The sequence below is a fragment of the Notothenia rossii genome (assembly GCF_949606895.1).
Source record: "Notothenia rossii genome assembly, chromosome: 8".
Lineage (NCBI taxonomy): Eukaryota > Metazoa > Chordata > Actinopteri > Perciformes > Nototheniidae > Notothenia > Notothenia rossii.
The window spans coordinates 60,152,911-60,174,546 of NC_136906.1; the positions used below are offsets into that span (position 1 = coordinate 60,152,911).

Here is a 21,636-nt window from a genome sequence, read left to right on the forward strand (position 1 = left end):
ATGCCCATGCCCCCAAGTACTTATCGGACCTCCTCCGCCCACATGCCCCACCCCGGAACTTGTGGTCTTCAGACTCTGGCCTGCTCACCACCCCCGAACCAACCTGCGAACCTTCGGGGACCGAGTCTTCAGTGTGGCAGCCCCCACCCTCTGGAACGCTCTCCCTGCGGAGATCCGCAACATCCCTACGCCTGACGCCTTCAAAAGGGCCCTCAAGTGCCATCTGTTCGCCAAGGCCTTCGGCCCCTAATTTATTTGTTGTTTTGTCTGTCTGACTAATTGTCTGACTGCCTTTTGTTTTGTTTGTTTGTTTTTAATCCTATTTTTTCTTGTAATGCGACCTTGGCTCCCATCAAATTCAAATCATGTATACGAATAACACACAGTTGTCTTACAGGGCACTACTTGCCGGACAATTTGTTTGCTATTTTCAAGAGTCTTGTTGTCACTGTTAGTTTGCCAGGCTACAGTAGCTATAGCAGAGTTGTACATCTGATTTTAGCAAGGAAGCAATGAAATGTATTTTCCAAAACGACTACATTTACTTGTCTTTAGTGATCTCACCTGCTGCGCTCTGAGTGCTGCTAGTGGCATTATGTGATGAAGATGAGGAGGGTGGAGAGTGTGTAGAATGGCGTGCCGCACTCCGTGTTCGTCCTGCTGCTGGACTGTCTGCCTTCCCGTTGACCAGCTGAGGAGGCTGTTTGGCGGGGACGATCTGTCTTAGAGAGGGGGGCCGTGAAGGGGGCGGCGACGGCTCCCTTCTCGCGGTCACTCTGGATGATACACGTCTCTTCCTCTCCGGACTAGAGGTAGGATGGAAGGACAGAATAAATAAAAAAACAGATCTACACAAAGCAAGAGCCTCAAATGAGATGTCCCGTGTTCTACCTGGATGCCGTGCTGCTTGCTGGAGATTCACTCCTCCTCCTCCTGCGCTTCATTGCATGCCGTGTCTGTCTGTCCGTGGTGTGTTTCGTCTGTCTGTCGGTGCTCTGCCTGGTCATTTTATCTGTCAGACCATGGATGGCCTTGTAGTCAGCCAGGATGGAGCTGACGTGCTCCTCAAACAGAGCCGAGAGCCTCAGACTCATGCTGTAGATCTGGTGAATAAATAAAGGTTATTTAATTTTTGTTTTCATGGTGCATTTAGCTTAAAGCACCCTGGATGTAAGGATTGTGTGTGTGTGTGTGTGTGTGTGTGTGTGTGTGTGTGTGTGTGTGTGTGTGTGTGTGTGTGTGTGTGTGTGTGTGTGTGTGTGTGTGTGTGTGTGTGTGTGTGTGTGTGTGTGTGTGTGTGTGTGTGTGTGTGTGTGTGTGTGTGTGTTTGTTTGTGTGTCTCACCCGGGACTTCTTACTGGGCGTGTAAGCTTTGGAGTTGCTGAAAATGAGCCGGACGTCTTTGCAGAGCTTAATGGGAGATTGGTACTTTCCTTCTTTGAGCGTTTTGAGGACGGTGCTGAAGTCCATTGGCAAGTCAACGATTTGAAGGTAGTCCTGAGAACGAAAGAGAGAAGTTTGGATATTTCAATTACAGGTTTAAAAGACGAGAACCAAATAAGCCGGGGAGAAGAAGCGGGGGAAAGGAATTAGAGATCTGGGGTTTCACTTTGAAATGGGCCGGGGGAAAAGACTGAACCAAAAGCAAAGGGGATTTCCAGATGCCGACTGAATAGCTAGATTCAAGGACCAAAAGAAGGTAGTAGAAAATGCAAATGAACCCGAGCGCAATGGAAATGTACATTGAGCTACACTGAGATCACATAAAGAAAAAGAAAAAGAACACGTACGGGGTATTCCTGTAGGTCCACAGGTTCTCTGAAGGGCTCCGAGTCTTCACACTGAAAGATGAGATCCAGCAGCTCCTTACAGCGGCCCTTCCACGCATGAGGGTCGTATGAAGGCGGGCGCGTTCGCAGTTGCCGCTGTGTGGGTCGACGACCCTGCAAAAAAAAAGAAAAGAAGATGAGTGAATAGAAGAGATTTCACTGGCAAACACAGGCAGACTAGGGACAACTACTAATGTAAACAATTGAGAACACATGATGTTGTCAGATGTTACCTTATGGTTTCTCGTGGATGTTCCAGGAGTATTGGTATCTTCATCCTCCTCCTCATCATCCTAGACAGATAAAAAAGAGGGAATGATACAAAGGTTACCTACAGCAGATTGTAATCTCCCTCCAAGCTTCCAACTTGTCATTTCATTTGCGTGTAATCATGCAGATACACAAAGGCACCTCGTCCTCGGAGTCAGAGAAGGTGGCCTTCTTCATAGTTTTATAATGTGGCATGATGTCTGTCATGCTTTGGTCCCTGAAGAAGAAAAAAAGTAGAAGTTTTTTTTAGCAAGTGTTAATATAGGTGTTAATACAAGCAACCGCTGTACATATTGTTGTATTCACATTTTTATTTATGTTGTCTATTGTAATAACATCTGTCTATTCCTTCTTATATTTAATAGAAATATTTGGATTTGACTATAACTTCTTGTGTTTATATACAGCACATATTCCTTTTAATGGAGCAACTGTCCCAAAACTTCATCCGGCCACCTCAGGATGAAATGAGTATACTCACTTAATGAAATGCAGGATGAGGTCAGAGACAAACTTGGCGGTGGTGACGATGAACGCTCCGGGCTCGTTGAATGCTTGAGCGTTGTGTTCGATGTAACGCACCTCCCACATCAGGGAGGACAGGCGTCTGCAAAGGAAACGCAAACGTGTTGAGTCTGTATTTAGTTCTCTCCCGTACACACACACTGTTCATGTATCTTATTTGACTCAAGAACCAGATGATGTGAGGTACCTGTAGAAGCGGTTCACCAGCCTCTCTCTCATGGTGCTGAGATCAGTGACGTAAGCCACCACCGTGCAGTAGGTGGGGTAAGCTTGGAGGTCCACGGGGAAGGCGAATGGTGCTGCCACATCTGAGGGGGGGAGAATTAGTTAGTGGATGAAAGATAAGAGAAAGCACAAGAAAGTGAAGATGTTTACTGAAACAAATATGCTGTAAGAGACAAGCACTGACAGGCTTCGTCCAACTTTTAATGAGTAGGATTTAAGCATTTTAAAGGTAACTTAAACCAACATTTTCCAGACTCTAGAAACATTTATCATCACATTTTTACTAATTAAATAAACGGTTACAAGAAAGGAGTGCCCTTTATACGCACTCAGCTCAGTCACTGCTAATTTTGACTTACATTCTACATTTTAAACATGCTTATTGAAAACTTAGCTAGCTCCGGTCTGTTCTGTGGCCGGTGGGAGACACCACGACAAAACAAATATATTTTTTCATTTTTTCATTTTAACATTTTAAAAATATCTTTAGTATTTTTGGAGTGATTGTGTAGATCAGTGTTTCTCAACTGGTGGGACCCGTTTCGAGTGGGTTGCAGATGTGTTAGTGAAGAAAAAATAAATTGAATTTTTTTTTATTAAACAATTTTTGGGGGGGGGGGGGGGGGGAAGTCACATTTTTATTTTGAAGGCCCAATTTTCTAACACTGTGCATGCAGTAGGCGTTGGACTGGAAGTAACGGAGACCTTAAACGGTTTTGAAAACTTCTGTCCATGGGTACAACTTCAGATACAAATGAACACATAATGAAATATGACCCCCGGTTTGATGATTGACAGCTCACAGAACAATGGGGGCTATCTACCCTACCCACAATTTAAAGTAATTCACACAGACAAGTTCAGCTGTCAGAACAAAGTGAAAAACAAACAATGGCATAAAATATTATTAATATGTCGGGTAGTAATAGATTTATTTATTTTCTTCTCAGAGTTCACCAGAATGTGTAGTTTATATGTTTGTATTTCTAAAAATCTCCTGGGGAAGAATCCCCCCAGAGCCCCTTCTGGGGTTGGGTTTTCAGCTTGTGTGCCTTTTTATGTTATACAGTTCAGCTTTGATTCCATCATCTCATTAAACCTTCTTTAAAAGCATACTTTAGTTTTGTAAAGGGATATATGCACTGTACTTCACTTTAATGAATATTATATGCTGAAAAGCGTATATATTACAGCACGATTTTTTGTTGAATGGATTTGAGTGGTTCAAATTTCGGGTCGCGATTTATTGACAAAGGAAAAAGTGGGTCCCGAGGCCTGACCAGTTGAGAACCACTGGTGTAGGTGAAATAGGTATATTATGGTGTAGATCAGAGGTGCCCAGTACGTCGACCGCGGTCGACCGGTCGACCGCGGGGGCAATGCTGGTAGATCGCGAGTCATTCATAAATTTAAAAAGATCCAGCTCCGTTAAAATAGACAAAACAGGTTTTGATCCCTCCTCCTTTGGCCTCCCTGCCACTTAATTCAGGAGTTGACTTGATTGACAGAAAAAGCGACCTATTGCTTTCCAGTCTGTTAACACAGAATGCAAAGCGATACAAAATCAGTCAAGTGCCGGGAGAGACAAACAACAAAATGAGTGCGGGAACGAGCAAAAAGCTAAAGACATACCACTTCCACACAGAATGGGAGGGAGAATCTTTGTTTGTGATGTCACATTCAAAGGTTATTTGCCTTATTTGTAAAGCAAGCGTCGCTCTGCCAAAGAAAGGTAACGTGGAGAGGCATTATCGGAGTGTTCATCACAAGGAATATGACAGCGACTTCCCTCCGAGTAGCGAGTTGAGAAAGAGAAAGGTCATGTATTATTGCTACACAAACATTATCTCTTAGTCTTAGTGTCGCCAACTCGTTTCTAACATGCAAAAAGACAAACAAATGCGTCTATGGTCGGTGTATTTTCGACCTTTCCAATCCAGAAGAGATCTCTCTCTCCCCCGTCTGTTTGCAAGGGGGCGGGGCAGTTTACACACACGCAGCTGCTACATGCAGCAACACACGGAGGAGATGGTGGAGAGAAGCGCTCCAAGGTGTGGTTACATGTTACCCGTCTTGAGGTGGACAATGCTCGTCACCAAAAGAGTTTAGCATGTAAGGGCGGTAACACGAGCAATTTGTCTAAACATTTAGCAAAAGTGCTCCACATTCAGACGGAAGAATGCACCGGGTTCGACTGTCTTTCGAGTAGCTCTGTAGCCCCATCCACGAATAACGTTTCCACGTCAGGTGTTATGTATGCTAGCAGCAACACACGGAGTTAACTACATTATACAAACATGGGTTAATGATTAGAGGTAACTGAGTTATTTATTTTGTTAAAGTTTCAGCTATTCTGTTTCCAGTTCTGTCATCAGATTATTTAATAAGATTTGTTAAAACATTGTTGTTTCTTTTGATGTGAAATATTATTTATTTAATTCAAATAAAAAGCAATGTTAATTTTGTTCACAATTTGTTAAGTTCATTTAATAATATATGTATTTTTGAATCAAGTATTCATCTTTATTGTCTTCATTGTTAGTTTCCACATGCCTAAAACAACCTCAAACTAAATCTAAAAGTTGATGGCTAAATAAGAGCGTTTGAGAAATTGTGCAAGGCACACAGTAGTAGTCCGAATAGTCGATTAATCGTTTCATTAATCTATAGATTAATCGATAATCAAATTAGTCGTTTGTTGCAGCCCTATTGTAGTTATCCCATGTAAAAATAAAACGTGTTATTCAGCAACCCTTGCAATTTGGGTTTTTATTTTTGGTTGGTAGACCTCGGTTAGCTGGTCATTTCAAAAGTAGCTCACCAGCCAAAAAAGTGTGGGCACCCCTGGTGTAGATGATAAACCACTAAGCATTGTTCAAGGAGTAGAGTTGAATTCAAGCGTTTTCCTTATCTTGTAAATATAACAGTTAACACTAAGCATCTTCCAAACGTTCAAAACCTTGTGGGAATGCCTTTAGTAAACACTTAAAAAGGTGGATTTCTTATCTTTTTAATATATGGAATTGCAACTTACTACATAAATATCCTCAGGAAACTTAGGACTGCTTTAACTGTTATTTATGTGTAACTTTATAACATCTGTTTACATTCATCTTTGCTACCTGTGCTAATGTTAGCACCTTGACTTGTCTTAAGAGCAATACTGGCCTCACACATCTATCCACTATTCTTAAGATGTTCCTACTTATTCTGAGCGTTATTTCCTAAATATAGCCGGACCTAAAGAGTTATATAAATCCTGTCCTTTAAACCGACTGCAGCACGGAGCGTAAGAGTAACAGGGAGAGATCTAGAAGGATTTATTGAGCTTCTCTTGTGTTTAATCCCCAGACTGTCAATAGAGGGAGCCCTCACACCAGTTTGAGAGGATTGCAGTAATACAATCCCTTTATATGGCATTACAGCATTTAACAGGAATTCGAGCAGGAAGCTCAATTTGTGGCTCGACTTGTTAGCAGCTCGTTCCTTTTAACATACGAGCTGTGTTCCTGCTGATGAACTCAGAGTGGTGACTCATGTAGTGTGGAGTCATGCTGCCCTGCTTTACCAGAAGTGAGCCCTCGTGGCCTTACTTCACATCCCTGCCTATGACATAAGGGCTTTTTGTTTTCACAGGGGTTTAAAGGGACAGTACACCCCCAAAAAATGCGAACTTCGCCCATCAAACGTATTTACGTGTAGAAGGAAGTTTACTTGCGAGGCTTGTTCAAATGCGACGTGTAAACATTAATGACGTCTTCTTCAGCTGAGTTGTAAAGTTATCTATCTCAGTAAATGCACCCTTCTTCCACTGGCGCAGGGATACAGTTGAAGTTCATTAAAAAAAGAAAATAGTTCCTGAAAAATTGCTCACAATAATACCTTTGGATTATCTTGAGTAACCGGGTCATGGTTTCTGAAAAGAGACACTAATGTCTATCAAATGTTTGTTTTTTGCACTCTGAGCAACACAAGACCAGAGACCCATTTACTTTTTTATTTTCAGAGAAGCCTGACATGTCTAGGGCTGATTTCACCAAGACCCTACATACACAAAATCCAATCAATTAAGAGTTCAACAGGAGAGAGAAAAATGATGTATTTTATATTTTTCATCTCACCGAGTGTGCAGAGCTGGTCGATGGCTTTGATGATGCGTTCACACTCCTCTGCGCGCGTGTGGCAGCCCCACTCCCCCTCCAGAGGGACGTACAGTAGCTCCTTCTGCTCCTGTTCCACCAGCGGGACACTCATGCCCAATTCTTCAGGGAACGTGGCTTCACAGGAAAGAAAAAGAAACCCCAAAAACCAACAACATCAGAGTTGTAAACTGTTGAATTAATAAAATAAATGACTATTGGATATTTATAAATGTGTGTTCACTGAAGGGTGGGAGTATTACAGTGACCTACCATCATCAGGGATGGGCTCCATGTCCCACGGACTCATCTTCTCTGTGTCTCCATTATCCCAGCTGGATGGGAAACAGTTGATATGATTTATTAACATAATCACATTGTAGGCTTTTTATTTGATAGATGACGTGTTGCCAGCACTGACGTCCCTCTGCCACAGCCGAAAGTGGGTGTCATTCTCTAACGAGGCTTTTCAAATATCGTGTGATCTTCAGCACTCCATGTTGATAAGGAAAACTAACACAAGCAGACAATATGCTCATTAATGTTTACAATTGGAATGTCACTGACAATGAAAATAGAGCGTTGCAAAACAACGGGCAGTGTTAGATGGCCTGCTATTAATGTCAAATTCAATCTGTCATCGATTTGTTCAATGATTCAATCCAAATCAGTGTTGTGTCGGCGTTGGCATCGCAAGGAGCTATCTCTCTACATTTGCTTGAAATATGAAATTGGTTCTCACATTATTCATTATTACAAATGGGATCTAAAGACTCATTCAATTCCAGGACACTTTTGCTGTTGCCAACTTGAGTGATTGATAAAGTCAAACTTTAAAAAAGAAATTGTTCTCAACCCTGTGCATTCATCTCCCTTCCATCCACATGTATTCTTTAACTTCCTCGTAACTGAGTGCTTGTTGATTATGCACCATCCAGAGTACATGAGAGGGTTTGTTTCATGGTAGGGTAGCATTTAACATTTGATCCATCGAAATCAGTCGCATTGACCGGAAGACACATTTTGAGTTGTATACACTGTTGGGAAGAGGAGATTCCTAGCTTTCTAATGATATCAGGATTGTTTTCGTACTCCAAATATTAAGCAAAAATATGTCACATTATATAATGACTGTCACCGAGTCATCATTTTGAGAAAAAGGCCTTCAAAGTTTTCTCTTCTCTGGAATCCATCGATCTGATTGATTATTAGCGGAGCAAATGATCAAAATACTACGGAGTAAAGATATTTTTCGTTTGGATTGCTGGTCTTGGGAAAGCTTGCGAGTGTGTGTGTGTGTGTGTATACGTGTGTGTGTGTTTGTGTAATTTTGCGTTTGTGTGTATTGTGTTTGTTTCCCGGAGAAAACCCTAACGAGAAACACCGGCTGTTGTTATGCCTGCTGAGACGTCAAGTTACTCCGTTCTCCGGTTGTAATTATGCCGTTACAAGCTTCAAAGTTGTATTTATCATCTGAATCCGAAACAAGTTTAATATTCTGAAAGCCAAGACTTTGTCACCTGAACCCCGAAAAACTATTTTTTTAAGCAAATCCACGTTTATTTTTAAATGAGCCGTTGCGACTTCCTGATTTCGATAGAGCGGGTCACATTTATTTAACATATATCATGTTGCATTGTTTTGTGTCGTTTGAAGGTGATGAATACTTTCAAACATGCATTCAATATTAAAATATCATAATACATCAATGGAATTGGCTTGTTGTGCTAACCAGAGCACTTGTTGCTAGCTGCATCGGTATGGCTTAGGAACTCTTTGTTTTAGGAGGGAATGTCCTTGCTGATGCAAATAAATAGAATGATTACATCAAATTCAATTTGCAGTGCTTTCAACTGCAGCCTGAAACAGAGTAACATACCAGACGTTGTAGCACTGAAACAGGCTGTCAGGATACTGAGGCTGGAAGGGCTCCTGGCTCTCAATGGTCCCAAACCACCAGGCATCGTCAATGACCGACCTAAATCTGTCCCCTACACACACACAGAACACACACACACACACACACACACACACACACACACACACACACACACACACACACACACACACACACACACACACACACACACACACACACACACACACACACACACACACACACACACACACACACACACACACACACACACACACACACACACACACACACACACACACACACACACACACACACACACACACACACACACACACAGAGTTTAGATGATCACAACAGAACACTGAGAAACTTGACCTAGAAACTACACAGGCAACATCTGGCTGACCTATACTCCACTGCCTCTTTCTGGCGTTGTCAAACTGTTGTCGCAGAATCAGGAAGTCGATGACATCAGGCATGTCGTGGTATCTGCAGCAAGAAAGATAAACACAAACACAATAAGTCAAGATCTGCAACAAAGCATTTTAAGAATAGATAAATAAGAATCATTAAGACAGTGTAAAATAGATGAGACACACTTTGCAGTAACGACTTACCATTCCCACAACAGCATTTACTTTATAATGTCAGTCAGGATTAATAAATAACATTTTTAATAGCTATTGTCTTGAGTTCATTAGGAATATAAATATGACATTCAAACCGAGCTCATAGATCACTATGGAGAATAGTTTCAGTAGCGCTGTGATGCTTCAGAAGCAAGCAACATTTTTCAAACACTAGTTCAGCTTGTAACACTTGATCTTCGAGCTTTTCAGACAGGGTGGGGTCTTACTTCATAGAGAAGGATCCTCCGGTCAGTCTGCTGCTGTCGGGGTCCAGGAAGGAAAGCTTCAGACAGCACAGAGTGGGCAGACCCACCTCATACTTAATGCCCACTATCTTCACCAACTCCTGCTCCTGTAGACCACAAGAAGATAAAAGAAGAAATGATGCAAATGAATACAAATCATTTCCTCTCAGGTAAAGAAATCACATCATTGGAACATAGTCCAAAGCACTTTACTGATAGAATCTCTTTAAGTATTTGTGTAGTATGTATGATTAGAGGTTGAGGCTGAAGGGAATAATGCTTTATTGTTTGTTCAAATAAAAGTAGAAGAAACAGAAGAGAAACCTGCATTACAAACTACAGCAATATATTCTGAAGATGCACGCTGCGCACTGCAATGCATTATGGTCCGCCCCCTGCAAAGGAATTTCTATTTATGTCTCCACACATGGGAACAGAAATATACCAAGTGGAACTGCAATCCCTTAAGCTGTTACTTTAATGTTTTTTTTAATATCTTTCATTTACAGGGATCAAAAGATGTTCTCTGCAGACATGTCTCTTTTAGTAGTATATTTTTAGTTTGGAAAAAAAGGGATTTAAGTTTAAAGGAAAGTAGTGAACGAATAATATTGCTAAGTTGTTAGCACTCTAATACTTTATGTGGATTTTACACCATTGTAGTTTGCAACTGTGCTTCAATTCCTGCTATGTATTCCCATGGAGAATGTGTGTCATTCTATTTTTAGCTACACTACCCTGACCTTTTAAGCTCTTACTTTGAAAACATCATCAAAAAAAAATTATTTATGTTTTTAATGATTTTTAATGATTTACGATTAATTAAACTGACTCATATGGTCTCTAGATACTTCAGGGTTTTTAATGTGACAATTAATGTGTTCCTTACCCACATATTAGACTTTATTAGCAGAAAGGGTCATATGAACATGTACCAAGACCGAACCTCCAACAAACAGCCAAATATAAGGAATGTTTTACTTGTTATTGTTGGTGGAGCTGGAGCTTAGGGCAAATGTAGTGGTGGTTTAACCTGGCTACATTCACCTGCTCACTTTGGTTTTGCATGGAGAGAGGGTGGACAGTGAGTGGGGAAGCAACATTTTCTGTTGACTGCAATTTTTAACATCAATATCCATCACACTTCCACTTGCACTCGCCATTGCACTCACACTTACTGGTATTGGAATGTATTGAACCTGCTTTGTGGAAGAATAAATGGTCAAACGCACGCAAGTAATGGAGGAGATTTGTAAGTCGCTTCAATGCGTGTAGTCCCGTATTAAGCCCCTTGCAGCTTTTTTCTTGGACTACCTACAACCGTAATACACTGACTGGAGATATGGAGAGTATGGAGATAAATACTTTTGCGCTAAAGAAACATGTTGATAAATGAGTATTGCATCGTTTGGTTTTTACACTTTTACTGATTGTTACTGTGTTACCTGACCTGTATTTCCATCTTTATAACATGTGTAAGGCAAGGCAAGTTTATTTATATAGCATCTTTCAACACAAGGTCCTTTAAAGTGCTTTACAAAAATGAAAGACATTAAGAAAATGGCATTTAAAAACAGTCATTAAAAAGCAAAGATATGAATAGTTCATATGAATGGATAGGTGACCAGCCATGTGATCTATTATGTTTTGCTTCTTCAAACAATACTAAAGTTTAAAAGAATCAGTTCCTTACCCGTAGCTCCATCTTTTGCCAGGGCTGCTTCTTAGGGTTGATGCTGTAAATCTTTTTTTGTCTGGCCATCTCCACGTAGGCCTCGTGGCCCTGTCTGAAGTAGTATAACTGCAAACAAACAAACATTATTTTCATTGTGTCTTATTTATATTTCTGGTTATTATGCACATTTTTTCTGGAATTGAGTATCTGCTTAGGATAGCAATGTGAATGGGCCCCTTTTTTTGTGTGTGTATGTAATGGCAGATGCAGCCTCGGGGGGACGCTAACTTTGGTGCAGACTATTCTTGTTGCTATGTTAAACATGAGCCAGTGTTTTGGTATTAGCAGACATGTGGTGAGGTTAGTGTAACAGAAGCAGACGGCGTGTACCTCGTCTCCCATCTGGGGTATGTAAGGACATCTGCGGGGGACCGTGTCCGTGATCCAGGCGGAGGGAAGCCACTCCTCCAGAGTTAGCCCTTGCTCCTGGAGATCTGACCTCTGAATGACACACAAGGAAACACATATTCAGGTACAGATCTTTGATAGATTTGAGGTGGAATATTCAGCTTTTTTATTTATTTGTGTGATTTATGAATTGCTTTTAAAATACTGTCTCATTGTATTAGTGCAAATGGATGATAGGTAAAAAAAAAAAAGATGATTTAATAAATGGAAAGCTACCATCTGAAAAACACTGGATAAAATGTTTTTTAATGAAGTTAAAGATCAGATTTTCCCGGAACAGCTGTTCAAATGCATTTGGGAAAACATGGGGCCCATTTTTCCAATTTGCTAAGAGGATACATTTCTTCACCAATCCTGATTAAAGTTTTGCACTTTGGAAGGGCACCAACATTGGGATTGTCGTTGGGAGGAGGAAGTGCTGCAGTTTTTTTAATTTATAATTAGTAGTAGTATTTGTGTCAGCTGTTTTCTTTAATTAGTTTATGGCATTAGTTACTTTGCTGTTCAGCAATATTTCAATTATTGATTTTTATATTTACAGTGAAAATTGTTCCTCCTACATGTTTGTTCTGATATAACAATTGTATGTTTTTGCAAAACCCACTAAACAAAGTTTAAAAAACAACAACTCTGAATAAGCCACAAGTAGAGAATAACGGTTATAACTATTGACTAACCTTCCTCTTCTCCTTTGGCTGCTTCTTCTCTGGTACTGCGTCGTCTTTGTCGACCTTGTCCTTCTTTCTATCCTTCTTCCCGTCCCTCTTCTTCTCTCCGTCTTCCTCTGAGCTGCTGCTTTTCTTTTTCACTCTCACACTCTTCTTAGGCGGCTCAAGGTTGATCCCTGCGTCGGCTGTCCAGTCGGAGTAATCACTGGAGTAGTCACTGTGAACACATCAACAGAGAAGATGAAATGCACAGATGTATGTGATGGTGTTTCTGTTTCTATGTGGTGTGTGCATGTATCTGTAGGAGATATGATTCATGTGTTTGATAAACAGGACTGTGTCTTACCTTGAACTACTGTGGTCTTCCGGCCAGGGTTCTTTTTGCTGCTCCTCCTTCTCCTCATCGGAGGAATGCCCATTGATTTGACGAACATCCAGCTCTCCCTGGGAACCCATATTGTTTTATGTTAGAACCCCCAAGGTTAACAATCATTTCCTTAAACCACATGTGTCAAACTCAAGGCCCAGGGGCCAAATCCGGCCCTTGGTGGATTTAATTTCGGCCCACAGGATAATTTCTAGGGGTGTTGAAAATAATCGTTTCTACAATGCATTGCAACGCGGACGATTCGGTATCGATGCAGTGACGGAAGATAATCGATTATAGCGTAGTAACGTTGCTTCCTGATTTTCCGGCCGCGGCTTTACTATAACGTTTTTTTTTCTGTCACTTTAATATCAAATCGGTCGGTGACGCAGAGATCAGGGAACAGACGTGACAGCGGCACAGCGGCACAGCAACACCAAACACGGAGCAGACTGCTTTGTCCACCAACACAAGAACACCAGTCCAGAACCAACAGCAGAAGGACCCGCTCTGAATCACTCCGTGTCGCTGCGGCTCAGAGACACAGGGATTTATTTTTTTCAAAAATAATGGCGTTACAATCATGTCAGGTTTTTGGTGGATTTAATTAAGTCTTGGATTGCAGAGTATGGATGTCCTCTAGCAATTTTCAGAAGATATATACGTGTGTAAAGTTTGTGAAGGCAGGAGGAAAAAGCTTCCGCGATCACCGTCTCCTCTCCGTTCCTCCAAACCCCGCCCCCTCACTGAAAATAATGAGTGACAGGCTGATAGTAACCTGATAGAAACTTTATTATTCACTTAATCACTGAGATATAATGAAGCTAACTTAATCTCATACATTCATGGATTTATTTAACAGTAAGACAGAGAATGTAAGTGTGCACCCACATGCAGTATTTTTGTTTGTATATGCTATTAAATACTCTTGTTGTCTGCTGTGTTCAGACTCAAGTCCTGTGTGTGATGCCACATTCAGGACATTCAGTGTCCTTTTTTTAACAGAAGACCGTTGCTAGAAGCTGCAGCTAGACTGCAGAACCTTTTTTTTCATTTTTTTTGAGGATGGAACAACTTCACACACAGATATAGGGAGGCTAGACCTAGAATTAATTTATTTTGGTTTATAAATTAATGTCAAGTCATTTATGGTATTGATTTCTGAAGCACTTTCTAAATAATAAAAAGAGAGTTCATACGTATTTACTGCATGTATGCATTGATGAAAAATAAGCCATGTGCAGTAATATAGAAAATTGAAGATGCAACGCATTGGTATGAATCGTGATGCATCGTGATGCATCGGGATATCGAATTGAATCGAATCGTTGACTGGATGAACTTGCACCCAAGATGAGGTGCCAAGTATCTGCTTGAACTAGCATCACAGAGCAGCACACTGAGTTTCAATGGATGTTTCCTTCTGCACTTTTGTTCTTGTGGCAACAGGGCATGTTTGGTTTTTTCTTTGAGGGGAATAGTTTTTTTGAAGCTGTTGTTGGCCTGTGTAAAAATGTAATCATAAGAAATGACTCTGGAACAGCTGCAGATAGAGCCATAAGAAATGAATGCAACTGATTATTTAATGTTTAATGTTTTATAGGCAATCATTTAAGCTTTGTTAGTTCCAGGTTTAATATGTGCAATAAGTTCATTTCAATAAGTTCTGCAATAAACATTGAACCAGTCCGGCCCTCGACTAGTACAGATTTTAAAATGTTGGCCCACTGTGTATTTGAGTTTGACCCCCCTGGTATAGACTAAAGCCATGAAAACATTGGATTCTTTACCACTGTAAATTACCAAATTAACCAAAAAATCTATAAGCTTACATCTTGGAAGTTAGTGTAAGTCATCAGTGTAAGATTCATTCATACATGTAAACTCACGTTTACACACATAGAGATATCAGTTTTGAACTTTATAAAGAATTTTAAAAACCTTTGAAATTGGTTAGATGTTTCTATCTACTAGTAACATTTAAATGTACTAGCTAGGGGTGCACCGAATGGGAAATTATTGGCCGAAACCGATACCGAAAATAGGAAACAGTTGGCCGAAAACCGAATGCCGAAAATGATTAATAGAAATATATATATATATATAATGTTTACATTTTTACCAATGTTGTTCAGCTGCCTGATTATGGAAAAAGACATGATTATGGCAAAACTTATCTTAAATAATAATCACTATTATGCAGTGATGCAAACACAGGTATGGTGAAAAAAGAGAGAACTATTCGAAGCAGAAAGAAACAGCGTAATATACCATCTGACAAAGGCCTGTAATATAATGCTTCAATTAACTGGCTGTTCTTTATAATATACTGAGATCAATAGGAGACAGAGATGTTAAGTTATAAATCAAGGGTTTTTATTATTATTTACAGCAGGGGTGGGGAACCTTTTTCCTTTCAATTTTTACAACATCCCATTTGAAACAGAACTGTAAGCAGATTTTTCTTTTTGGATATTTTACAAATCACTCTCCTTTTAAACTCTATTCTTTTTATTTTTAACAACTTTTTTGTTACTGTCATATAGTATTTTATACCTGTTTTTCATTTAGTCTCTAATGTCTCATTAATAATTATAATGATCATATCAAGGTGTGCCTTAACCTCACTGAACTGAGGTTATTTGAGCCTCTCAGGAGAGAGCTCTCTTCCACCTGGTTGTAGAAAAGCTCTTTAAATTCGTTAGCATAGCTAGCTAACCAGATGCTAATAACAACAGATCGCCACTGTGCTTACAACTAAAGACACAGCCACGCAAACACTGCGGCATGTGTACGGCTCCTTATGGGTACTGCAATATTTGAAGAACTGGAGCGGCGTTCCGGTGCTCTCCGTAAGCACTCAAGTCTAGTCTACACTCCTTTCAGACGAGACATAAACACGTGAAGACAGGTTACGCTCGTGTTGTGTTCAAGGAACCTGTCCTTGGCCAGGAAAAACAGGCACTCGCTTGTTTAATTATTTTGCGATCTAGATTTCTTCTTCTTTTTTGAAGTGAAAAGTTGTCCGTCCGTCCGTCAGTCGGACGGACTAACGGACGGACCCCCACCCCCCCCCCCAAAACGAAAACTCTTCGGTTCTCCACGAATTACACAAGTCACCCAAAGCAGCATTAAAAAAGCGGGAGGCGCCGAAAAGCGACTAATTTGCATCACTGATTGTGGGTCCATAAAACTTTTATTCAGCACTTTTGAATGCACACAGTACATTAATTCCAAGTCAAGTGCATTTTCTTTTATCTGTAGGAGAACTACAACAAAGTGCATTCAGAACAAAGCCAAGGTGCTTTAAAACTGCATAAACATCTAGGCCAGCAGGCCTACACCAAAATAGTGTAAATAAAGACTGTAACAGCCAGGCCTTCAACAACAACAAATGCACCTATAAGTTTGGTAACCTAACGTGTTGTTGTGATGACGTAATCAAAATGCGGCGACAAGCACGGCGGGCGACCATGCTCGCGGCTGGCTCACAGCCAACATGTCTGCCGCTTGGAGATATTTCAAAAATATCAGAGAAAGAGGCGCGGATTGCGATTTGTAAAACGTGTTCAGCTGACATTTCTCGAGGGGGTGTAACTGCAAAGACTTTCACCACTTCGGGATTACTCCACCACTTGAAATCAAAACACCCGGACAAATATGCGGAGTATGATCAACGTAACCCTGTTCTCTGACATTCGGTGATATTTTTCGGCCGAAAGGGCCTTTTTAACCATTTTCGGCCGATAATTTTCGGTGGCCGAATATTCGGTGCATTCCTAGTACTAGCATTCCATAATAGTTCTAAGAGCTAAAGTCCCTAGGGGCAGATAAAGGTTAACATGCTAGCAAAGTCTGAACAGAGGGTTTTGGAGAAATCTTCTCATCTAAAGTTACCAAATCAGAAGAGCCAACAAAGTGAATCAAAATAAAGAAAAGGTCTTACTGCCTGTCTAAAAGTCCCTGCAATAGACCTGCATACCACAGGTCTATTATTCAGAGTCACCTGTGTTTTTGAAAGGGGCTTAATAGAGCTCCATTCAATATGAAACTGAATTCAAAAGAAAACAGTAACCATTTGTTTCTACCTCTGAGGCGCTGTCATCGTCGTCAGCAGCCTCTGCGCTCTGTCGGCTCGTCTCCTCCATAGCGGCGCGCGTGTGGTATCCGTGGTTACCCTGACTCTTCCTTCCCTCATCCACTGACTCTGGTGTCGGATGAACCTGAAGAACAATTCAACAAGAATCTCTAAATAAATTAAAGAGTCATGACTGAAAAAAAGTGATATCAATATTGTGTTCCTGTAGAAAAGTAATGTGTGTAAGTTCACTCACCCTGCTCTCCTTAGGGAGGGAGTGGATGGTGCGTCTCCTCCTTTCTGACTGATAGATATTGATCTCCTCCTCTCCTTTAGCCTCACGCCAGGTAATCTGTCTCCTACACAAGAAACAGACACACACACACGTCATGGCTTGCTTTAATATGATCACCTCCGGAAGCTCTTCCTCTCTGTGAGCGTGTGTTACCTGACGGAGGCGTTCTCCAGCTCGGGCACCAGCACCCTGCGGCTCCAGGCCACCAGGTCTCCCTCTGTGGCCATCTGGCTGCGCGGGGCGTTGCTGTGCATCTGGCGCACGCCCTCGATCTGCCCGCTGCGCCGCAGACCCACGTTGGGCGGGGAGTGCACCTCTGTGGGAGAACCCACGGATCCTGAAGGGAGAGAGGAGAGAAAGACAGAGAACATAAAACAGAGCTTTCAATATGTCAGCAGCATATAAGGATTACATTGTCTGGAACTCAAGATTGTTTATAAACGATTAATATGCCAATTAGTGTGAGCATCACTAGACCAATTGGTTTATCGCTTAAGTGTCAGAATAATGTGAAGTATTTCCATTGCAAAATACATTCTGTCTCTTTCACCTATGACAAAGAAAGCCCTGGGAACCTGGAACCAGCAGATATTTGATTTGTTTACTGGACACTTTAACCATTAATAATTGAAAGAGATAGTTTCCGAATAGTGTTGATAGACAAATCAATGAATTACATTTTTTGGCACTTTTGCAAATAATGATTGTTGCAAATTCCATTTGAACAAATCAAACTCCAAATTTAAAAAAAATTGTGTTAATTTGATCAATTAACTATTATTCTAATTGTTTTGCTAGTTGTACTTTTCACACAGTACATTATACAATTTGGTGTGAGTTTTATGGTTTATTTATTATATATATTTTATAGCTTTTTATTTTATTTATATTTTTATTTATAATTTTCTACCACTTTCTCTCCTGTAGTTACATGTTGGGGGAGGTACAATTATAGTTGGTAATGCTGACTGCATCTTTGAATATAACTTTAAAAAAGATATATCTATAACTGGATTCTAATGGTGTTTGCAAATATCACTCAGCTTGTTTAAACCTGCTTTAAAGATGAAGTTAGCAACACACAAGGCCCCATTGTTTAGAAGTCATTTGGATAATGTCCTTGCTGCTCTACCCATACAGGTGGAAACAAAGGCTGCTTTTGAGACGCTGTCCACACTCCAGCAGAATGAGCTTCCTGTCATGACGCAGTCTTACCTCTGTTGGACCTGGAGTCATTGCCTCCCAGTCTCTGGTCCTGCTCCTGCTGGAGCCTCTGAATCATGGAGTCCAGAGGACTGGGCCCTTCCGCCGCCTGCTCACTCACCACTTGGTTCAGGCCTGGAGTTAAGAGAGAAGAGAACCAGAAAGATAGATGAGACCATCAACCGCAAATGTCTCATAACAACTGGATGTACACATTTCCCCATTGCATTCATTTTTTATTTGTAGTCGAGGCTTTTTAATTCCCGACAGCAGGGCAGTATTCTGTAACTGGGAAACATGGAGAGTCATTTTGTCTCAAAATAAAATCATCTTTCCCCTCTTGCATCTTCACCTGCCTCCACGGTGTGCTATTAATGCATTTCATAAACAATTGCTCCTGTTTGCCTCCCTGCCAAGACTTTAAACTGCCTTATTATTCAGGTTTTAATTGCCAATTCGGTGTAGTTTCAGTTAAAGCGTCTCATTAAGCACATTACAGAAGAGATCAAAACTCTTGTCAGGCTATAAGAGCGGTGTGATCTGCTAGACAAAAGAGCCTTTGATCAGCTGACAGAAGGCCCCCAGGTAAAGATGTGATCTGAGGGAAAGCGTAGAAGTACAACTGAGTGCTTGCCCTCAGATCACGTTGAGAGGAGATACTCCCGAGGGTCTGAGTTCTTCTTTACGCCTCTGTACCTGAGGAAGTGACCCCCATCTGCGGGATGAGCTGCTCGCTCCTGCAGCCCTCCCTGCCGGGCACCAGCCGCTGGTATCTGGGGGGGTGGGGGTTTCCGTCCACATCCACCAGGAAAGGAGGGGGCATGAGGTGGGGCGCCTGCTGGGTCTGCTCGTCCAGCACGTAATTGTTGGCGTCTCTGATCAGCGGCCGGTAGTCGGTGTGGAAGAACATCTGGTCGGCAATCTGAAGGACGGGAGAATAAACATGGAGCATTCACTCAATAGGATTCTAATGAGGAGAGAAGTATTCATTATTTCATTTACAATTATGTTAGTAAATTACAGATGCATGTATGTGTATACATATTAAATAGATTTACATTTGAAGCTTTTCTAGTGTAATTTAATTTATTTTAAACCTGGTGAGTTTTCCTCACTTTCTGATTTGTGATTACCGTAATTTTCGGACTATAAGGCGCACCTGAATATAAGCCGCAGCAGCTAAATTGAATGATGTGTACATATATAAGCCGCACTGGACTATAAGCCGCAGGTGTTTTAATGTTTAATTACCATATGTAAGGGTTCGTGCACAGAGGGGATTGTCGGGAAAGAGATGGCTGTTTGAGGAAGCTCCCATTTATTAACATTTCAACAAACAAGTTGCATATTTGCATAACGTATTCAAGTGTTACCATTTAGTGCAATAGTAGCTACAGAACATGTACTGTGCTGTGTAAACTGTATCACATAGCGTTTCAGACACACAAACTTTTCAACTTTCAAACTTAAACGGTGCACGTACCGGCAGTGATCTACAGCAGTGGTTTTCAACCAGTGGTACGGGGACAAACTGTCTCGCTCTCCTAATGTCTGTCTGTCTTGCTCTCGTTCTGTCTCTCGTACCACTCTCGGTTCCACTTTTACTTTTGCGCGCTACCTGTCTCACTCTTTTCCGGCCTCCAGCTTTTCCTGCTGGAGCCCGCCGCTTAAAGGTGAGGGGCCGGCCATAGAGCCCATAGAGTTAAAGGTGGTGGACTGTAACCTGTAAAATCCATAGATTAGCCGCACCGTTATATAAGCCGCAGCGTCGAAAAATGGGAAAAAAGACGCGGCTTATAGTCCGAAAATGACGGTATTATCAATTAAAAAAATAATTTCAATGATTATGTTGTGACTTCTTTTAAGAAAGTCCTTACCCAACAACATATTTGTACTCATATTTAGCCTTTATCAAATATTCTGCCTCCTTTAATTGGAATAAAACACTAGTCCATATTGCTTTTTCAATCACATTTTGCATCTAGCATCAGTACATGATATACATTCATTATTACCATTTGATTTGATATCCCCCGAGGCATCCCCCCCTTGGGCTTTAACAGTGATGCCTAGATTCAACACAATGGGTATAACAGTGTTTTCTTTTATGTATATATATTTATTTTCTTTGTCTTGAGAAAACCATGAGAAAAACTATTGCCTGTATTTTTTTATTTCTTTCTCAATTAGTTTTTATTTTGAATGTTTTGTATCTGCGTATTGTTTTTCTGTTCACCTTTTGAAGTTTAGGAGACAGGTTGAAGGGAAAAGACAAAGCGAAAAGCCTGCTGCATTACCTTGTCATATCTGCTACTGGAGCCGAAGCCAAAGATGAGCAGGTGTCCGTGGGAGTCTGTGGCTGCGAAATGTTGCCCATCTGGACTACATTTGCAGTCAAACAGCGCTCCGTGCCCTTGGCCCTCGATCTACACACAGAGGGGGGGGGGGAGAGATAGGGAAATGGAGGCACACGGTAAATCATAGTAGGATTTGCAAGGGGAATTCCAAGCAACCTTAACAATGGTAAAAGCTGGACACATTTGACTCAACATGTCAGTAATGTCAAAGCAAAACCTGCAGAAACTGAAACTTCCTCAACATAAAAGAAAACTGGAGCCTTTAGTTTGTGCCGTAGGTACTTCTTCACTCTTATAAAAGCTTCATTCAATCACAGAAAGAGATCTTTTTGAAAGAATGAGCATCTTTTTCCCCTTTTCAATCAAAAAAGGAAGTACTGATCTGAAACAACTTGAAATAGTTTTGCTGCAGACTTGGCTAAGTCAGAATGAGCAGTGAGAGTTGGTTTCAACACATCGTCATGTTCGTTACATGATGCAGTGAGAAGATTACGTCCCATGTAAAAGTAACAGGCAACTCGGCTTGAACTGGCTTCAATGCTCGGCTCCATTTACCAGTTTTCGCCCAAATATCATATTGAGTGTTGTGTGAACTGTGTAGGTTTTAAATGTTAAAATCAAATTAAAAATACTTTCATTAATGGCTAAAGTCCATATTTTTTTAAATGGATGAATTCTCCTTGCATACTTTATTTACTCTTTGGGCACATGGGACCACTTTCTTTTCCTTTAGCGTCCAAAGACAAAATATAGTACGACAAGAACAGAGGTGGGAAGTAACATA

The 21,636-nt window shown here is 41.0% G+C and overlaps 1 protein-coding gene across 2 annotated transcripts in view; it reads right to left on the reverse strand.

Moving 5' to 3' along the window:
- Nucleotides 1–21,636, reverse strand: part of phip (PHIP subunit of CUL4-Ring ligase complex) — a 51,152-nt gene that overhangs the window by 9,564 nt on the left and 19,952 nt on the right. The window contains exons 16-38 of one of the 2 annotated variants that reach the window (XM_079643723.1): nucleotides 20,793–20,921; nucleotides 19,192–19,417; nucleotides 18,508–18,630; nucleotides 17,446–17,629; nucleotides 17,254–17,356; nucleotides 17,008–17,142; nucleotides 12,899–12,996; nucleotides 12,562–12,769; nucleotides 11,807–11,917; nucleotides 11,435–11,542; nucleotides 9,724–9,848; nucleotides 9,274–9,356; nucleotides 8,868–8,979; nucleotides 7,262–7,323; nucleotides 6,971–7,111; nucleotides 2,812–2,932; nucleotides 2,581–2,706; nucleotides 2,241–2,316; nucleotides 2,063–2,122; nucleotides 1,791–1,943; nucleotides 1,345–1,497; nucleotides 892–1,103; nucleotides 565–806 (exon numbers count right to left, since the gene is read on the reverse strand). In XM_079643723.1, the coding sequence (XP_079499849.1) occupies nucleotides 565–806; nucleotides 892–1,103; nucleotides 1,345–1,497; nucleotides 1,791–1,943; nucleotides 2,063–2,122; nucleotides 2,241–2,316; nucleotides 2,581–2,706; nucleotides 2,812–2,932; nucleotides 6,971–7,111; nucleotides 7,262–7,323; nucleotides 8,868–8,979; nucleotides 9,274–9,356; nucleotides 9,724–9,848; nucleotides 11,435–11,542; nucleotides 11,807–11,917; nucleotides 12,562–12,769; nucleotides 12,899–12,996; nucleotides 17,008–17,142; nucleotides 17,254–17,356; nucleotides 17,446–17,629; nucleotides 18,508–18,630; nucleotides 19,192–19,417; nucleotides 20,793–20,921 (3,091 nt within the window). Of the gene's footprint in view, nucleotides 1–564; nucleotides 807–891; nucleotides 1,104–1,344; nucleotides 1,498–1,790; nucleotides 1,944–2,062; nucleotides 2,123–2,240; nucleotides 2,317–2,580; nucleotides 2,707–2,811; nucleotides 2,933–6,970; nucleotides 7,127–7,261; nucleotides 7,324–8,867; nucleotides 8,980–9,273; nucleotides 9,357–9,723; nucleotides 9,849–11,434; nucleotides 11,543–11,806; nucleotides 11,918–12,561; nucleotides 12,770–12,898; nucleotides 12,997–17,007; nucleotides 17,143–17,253; nucleotides 17,357–17,445; nucleotides 17,630–18,507; nucleotides 18,631–19,191; nucleotides 19,418–20,792; nucleotides 20,922–21,636 lie in introns of both variants that reach the window. The other variant, XM_079643722.1, reaches the window with a different exon arrangement.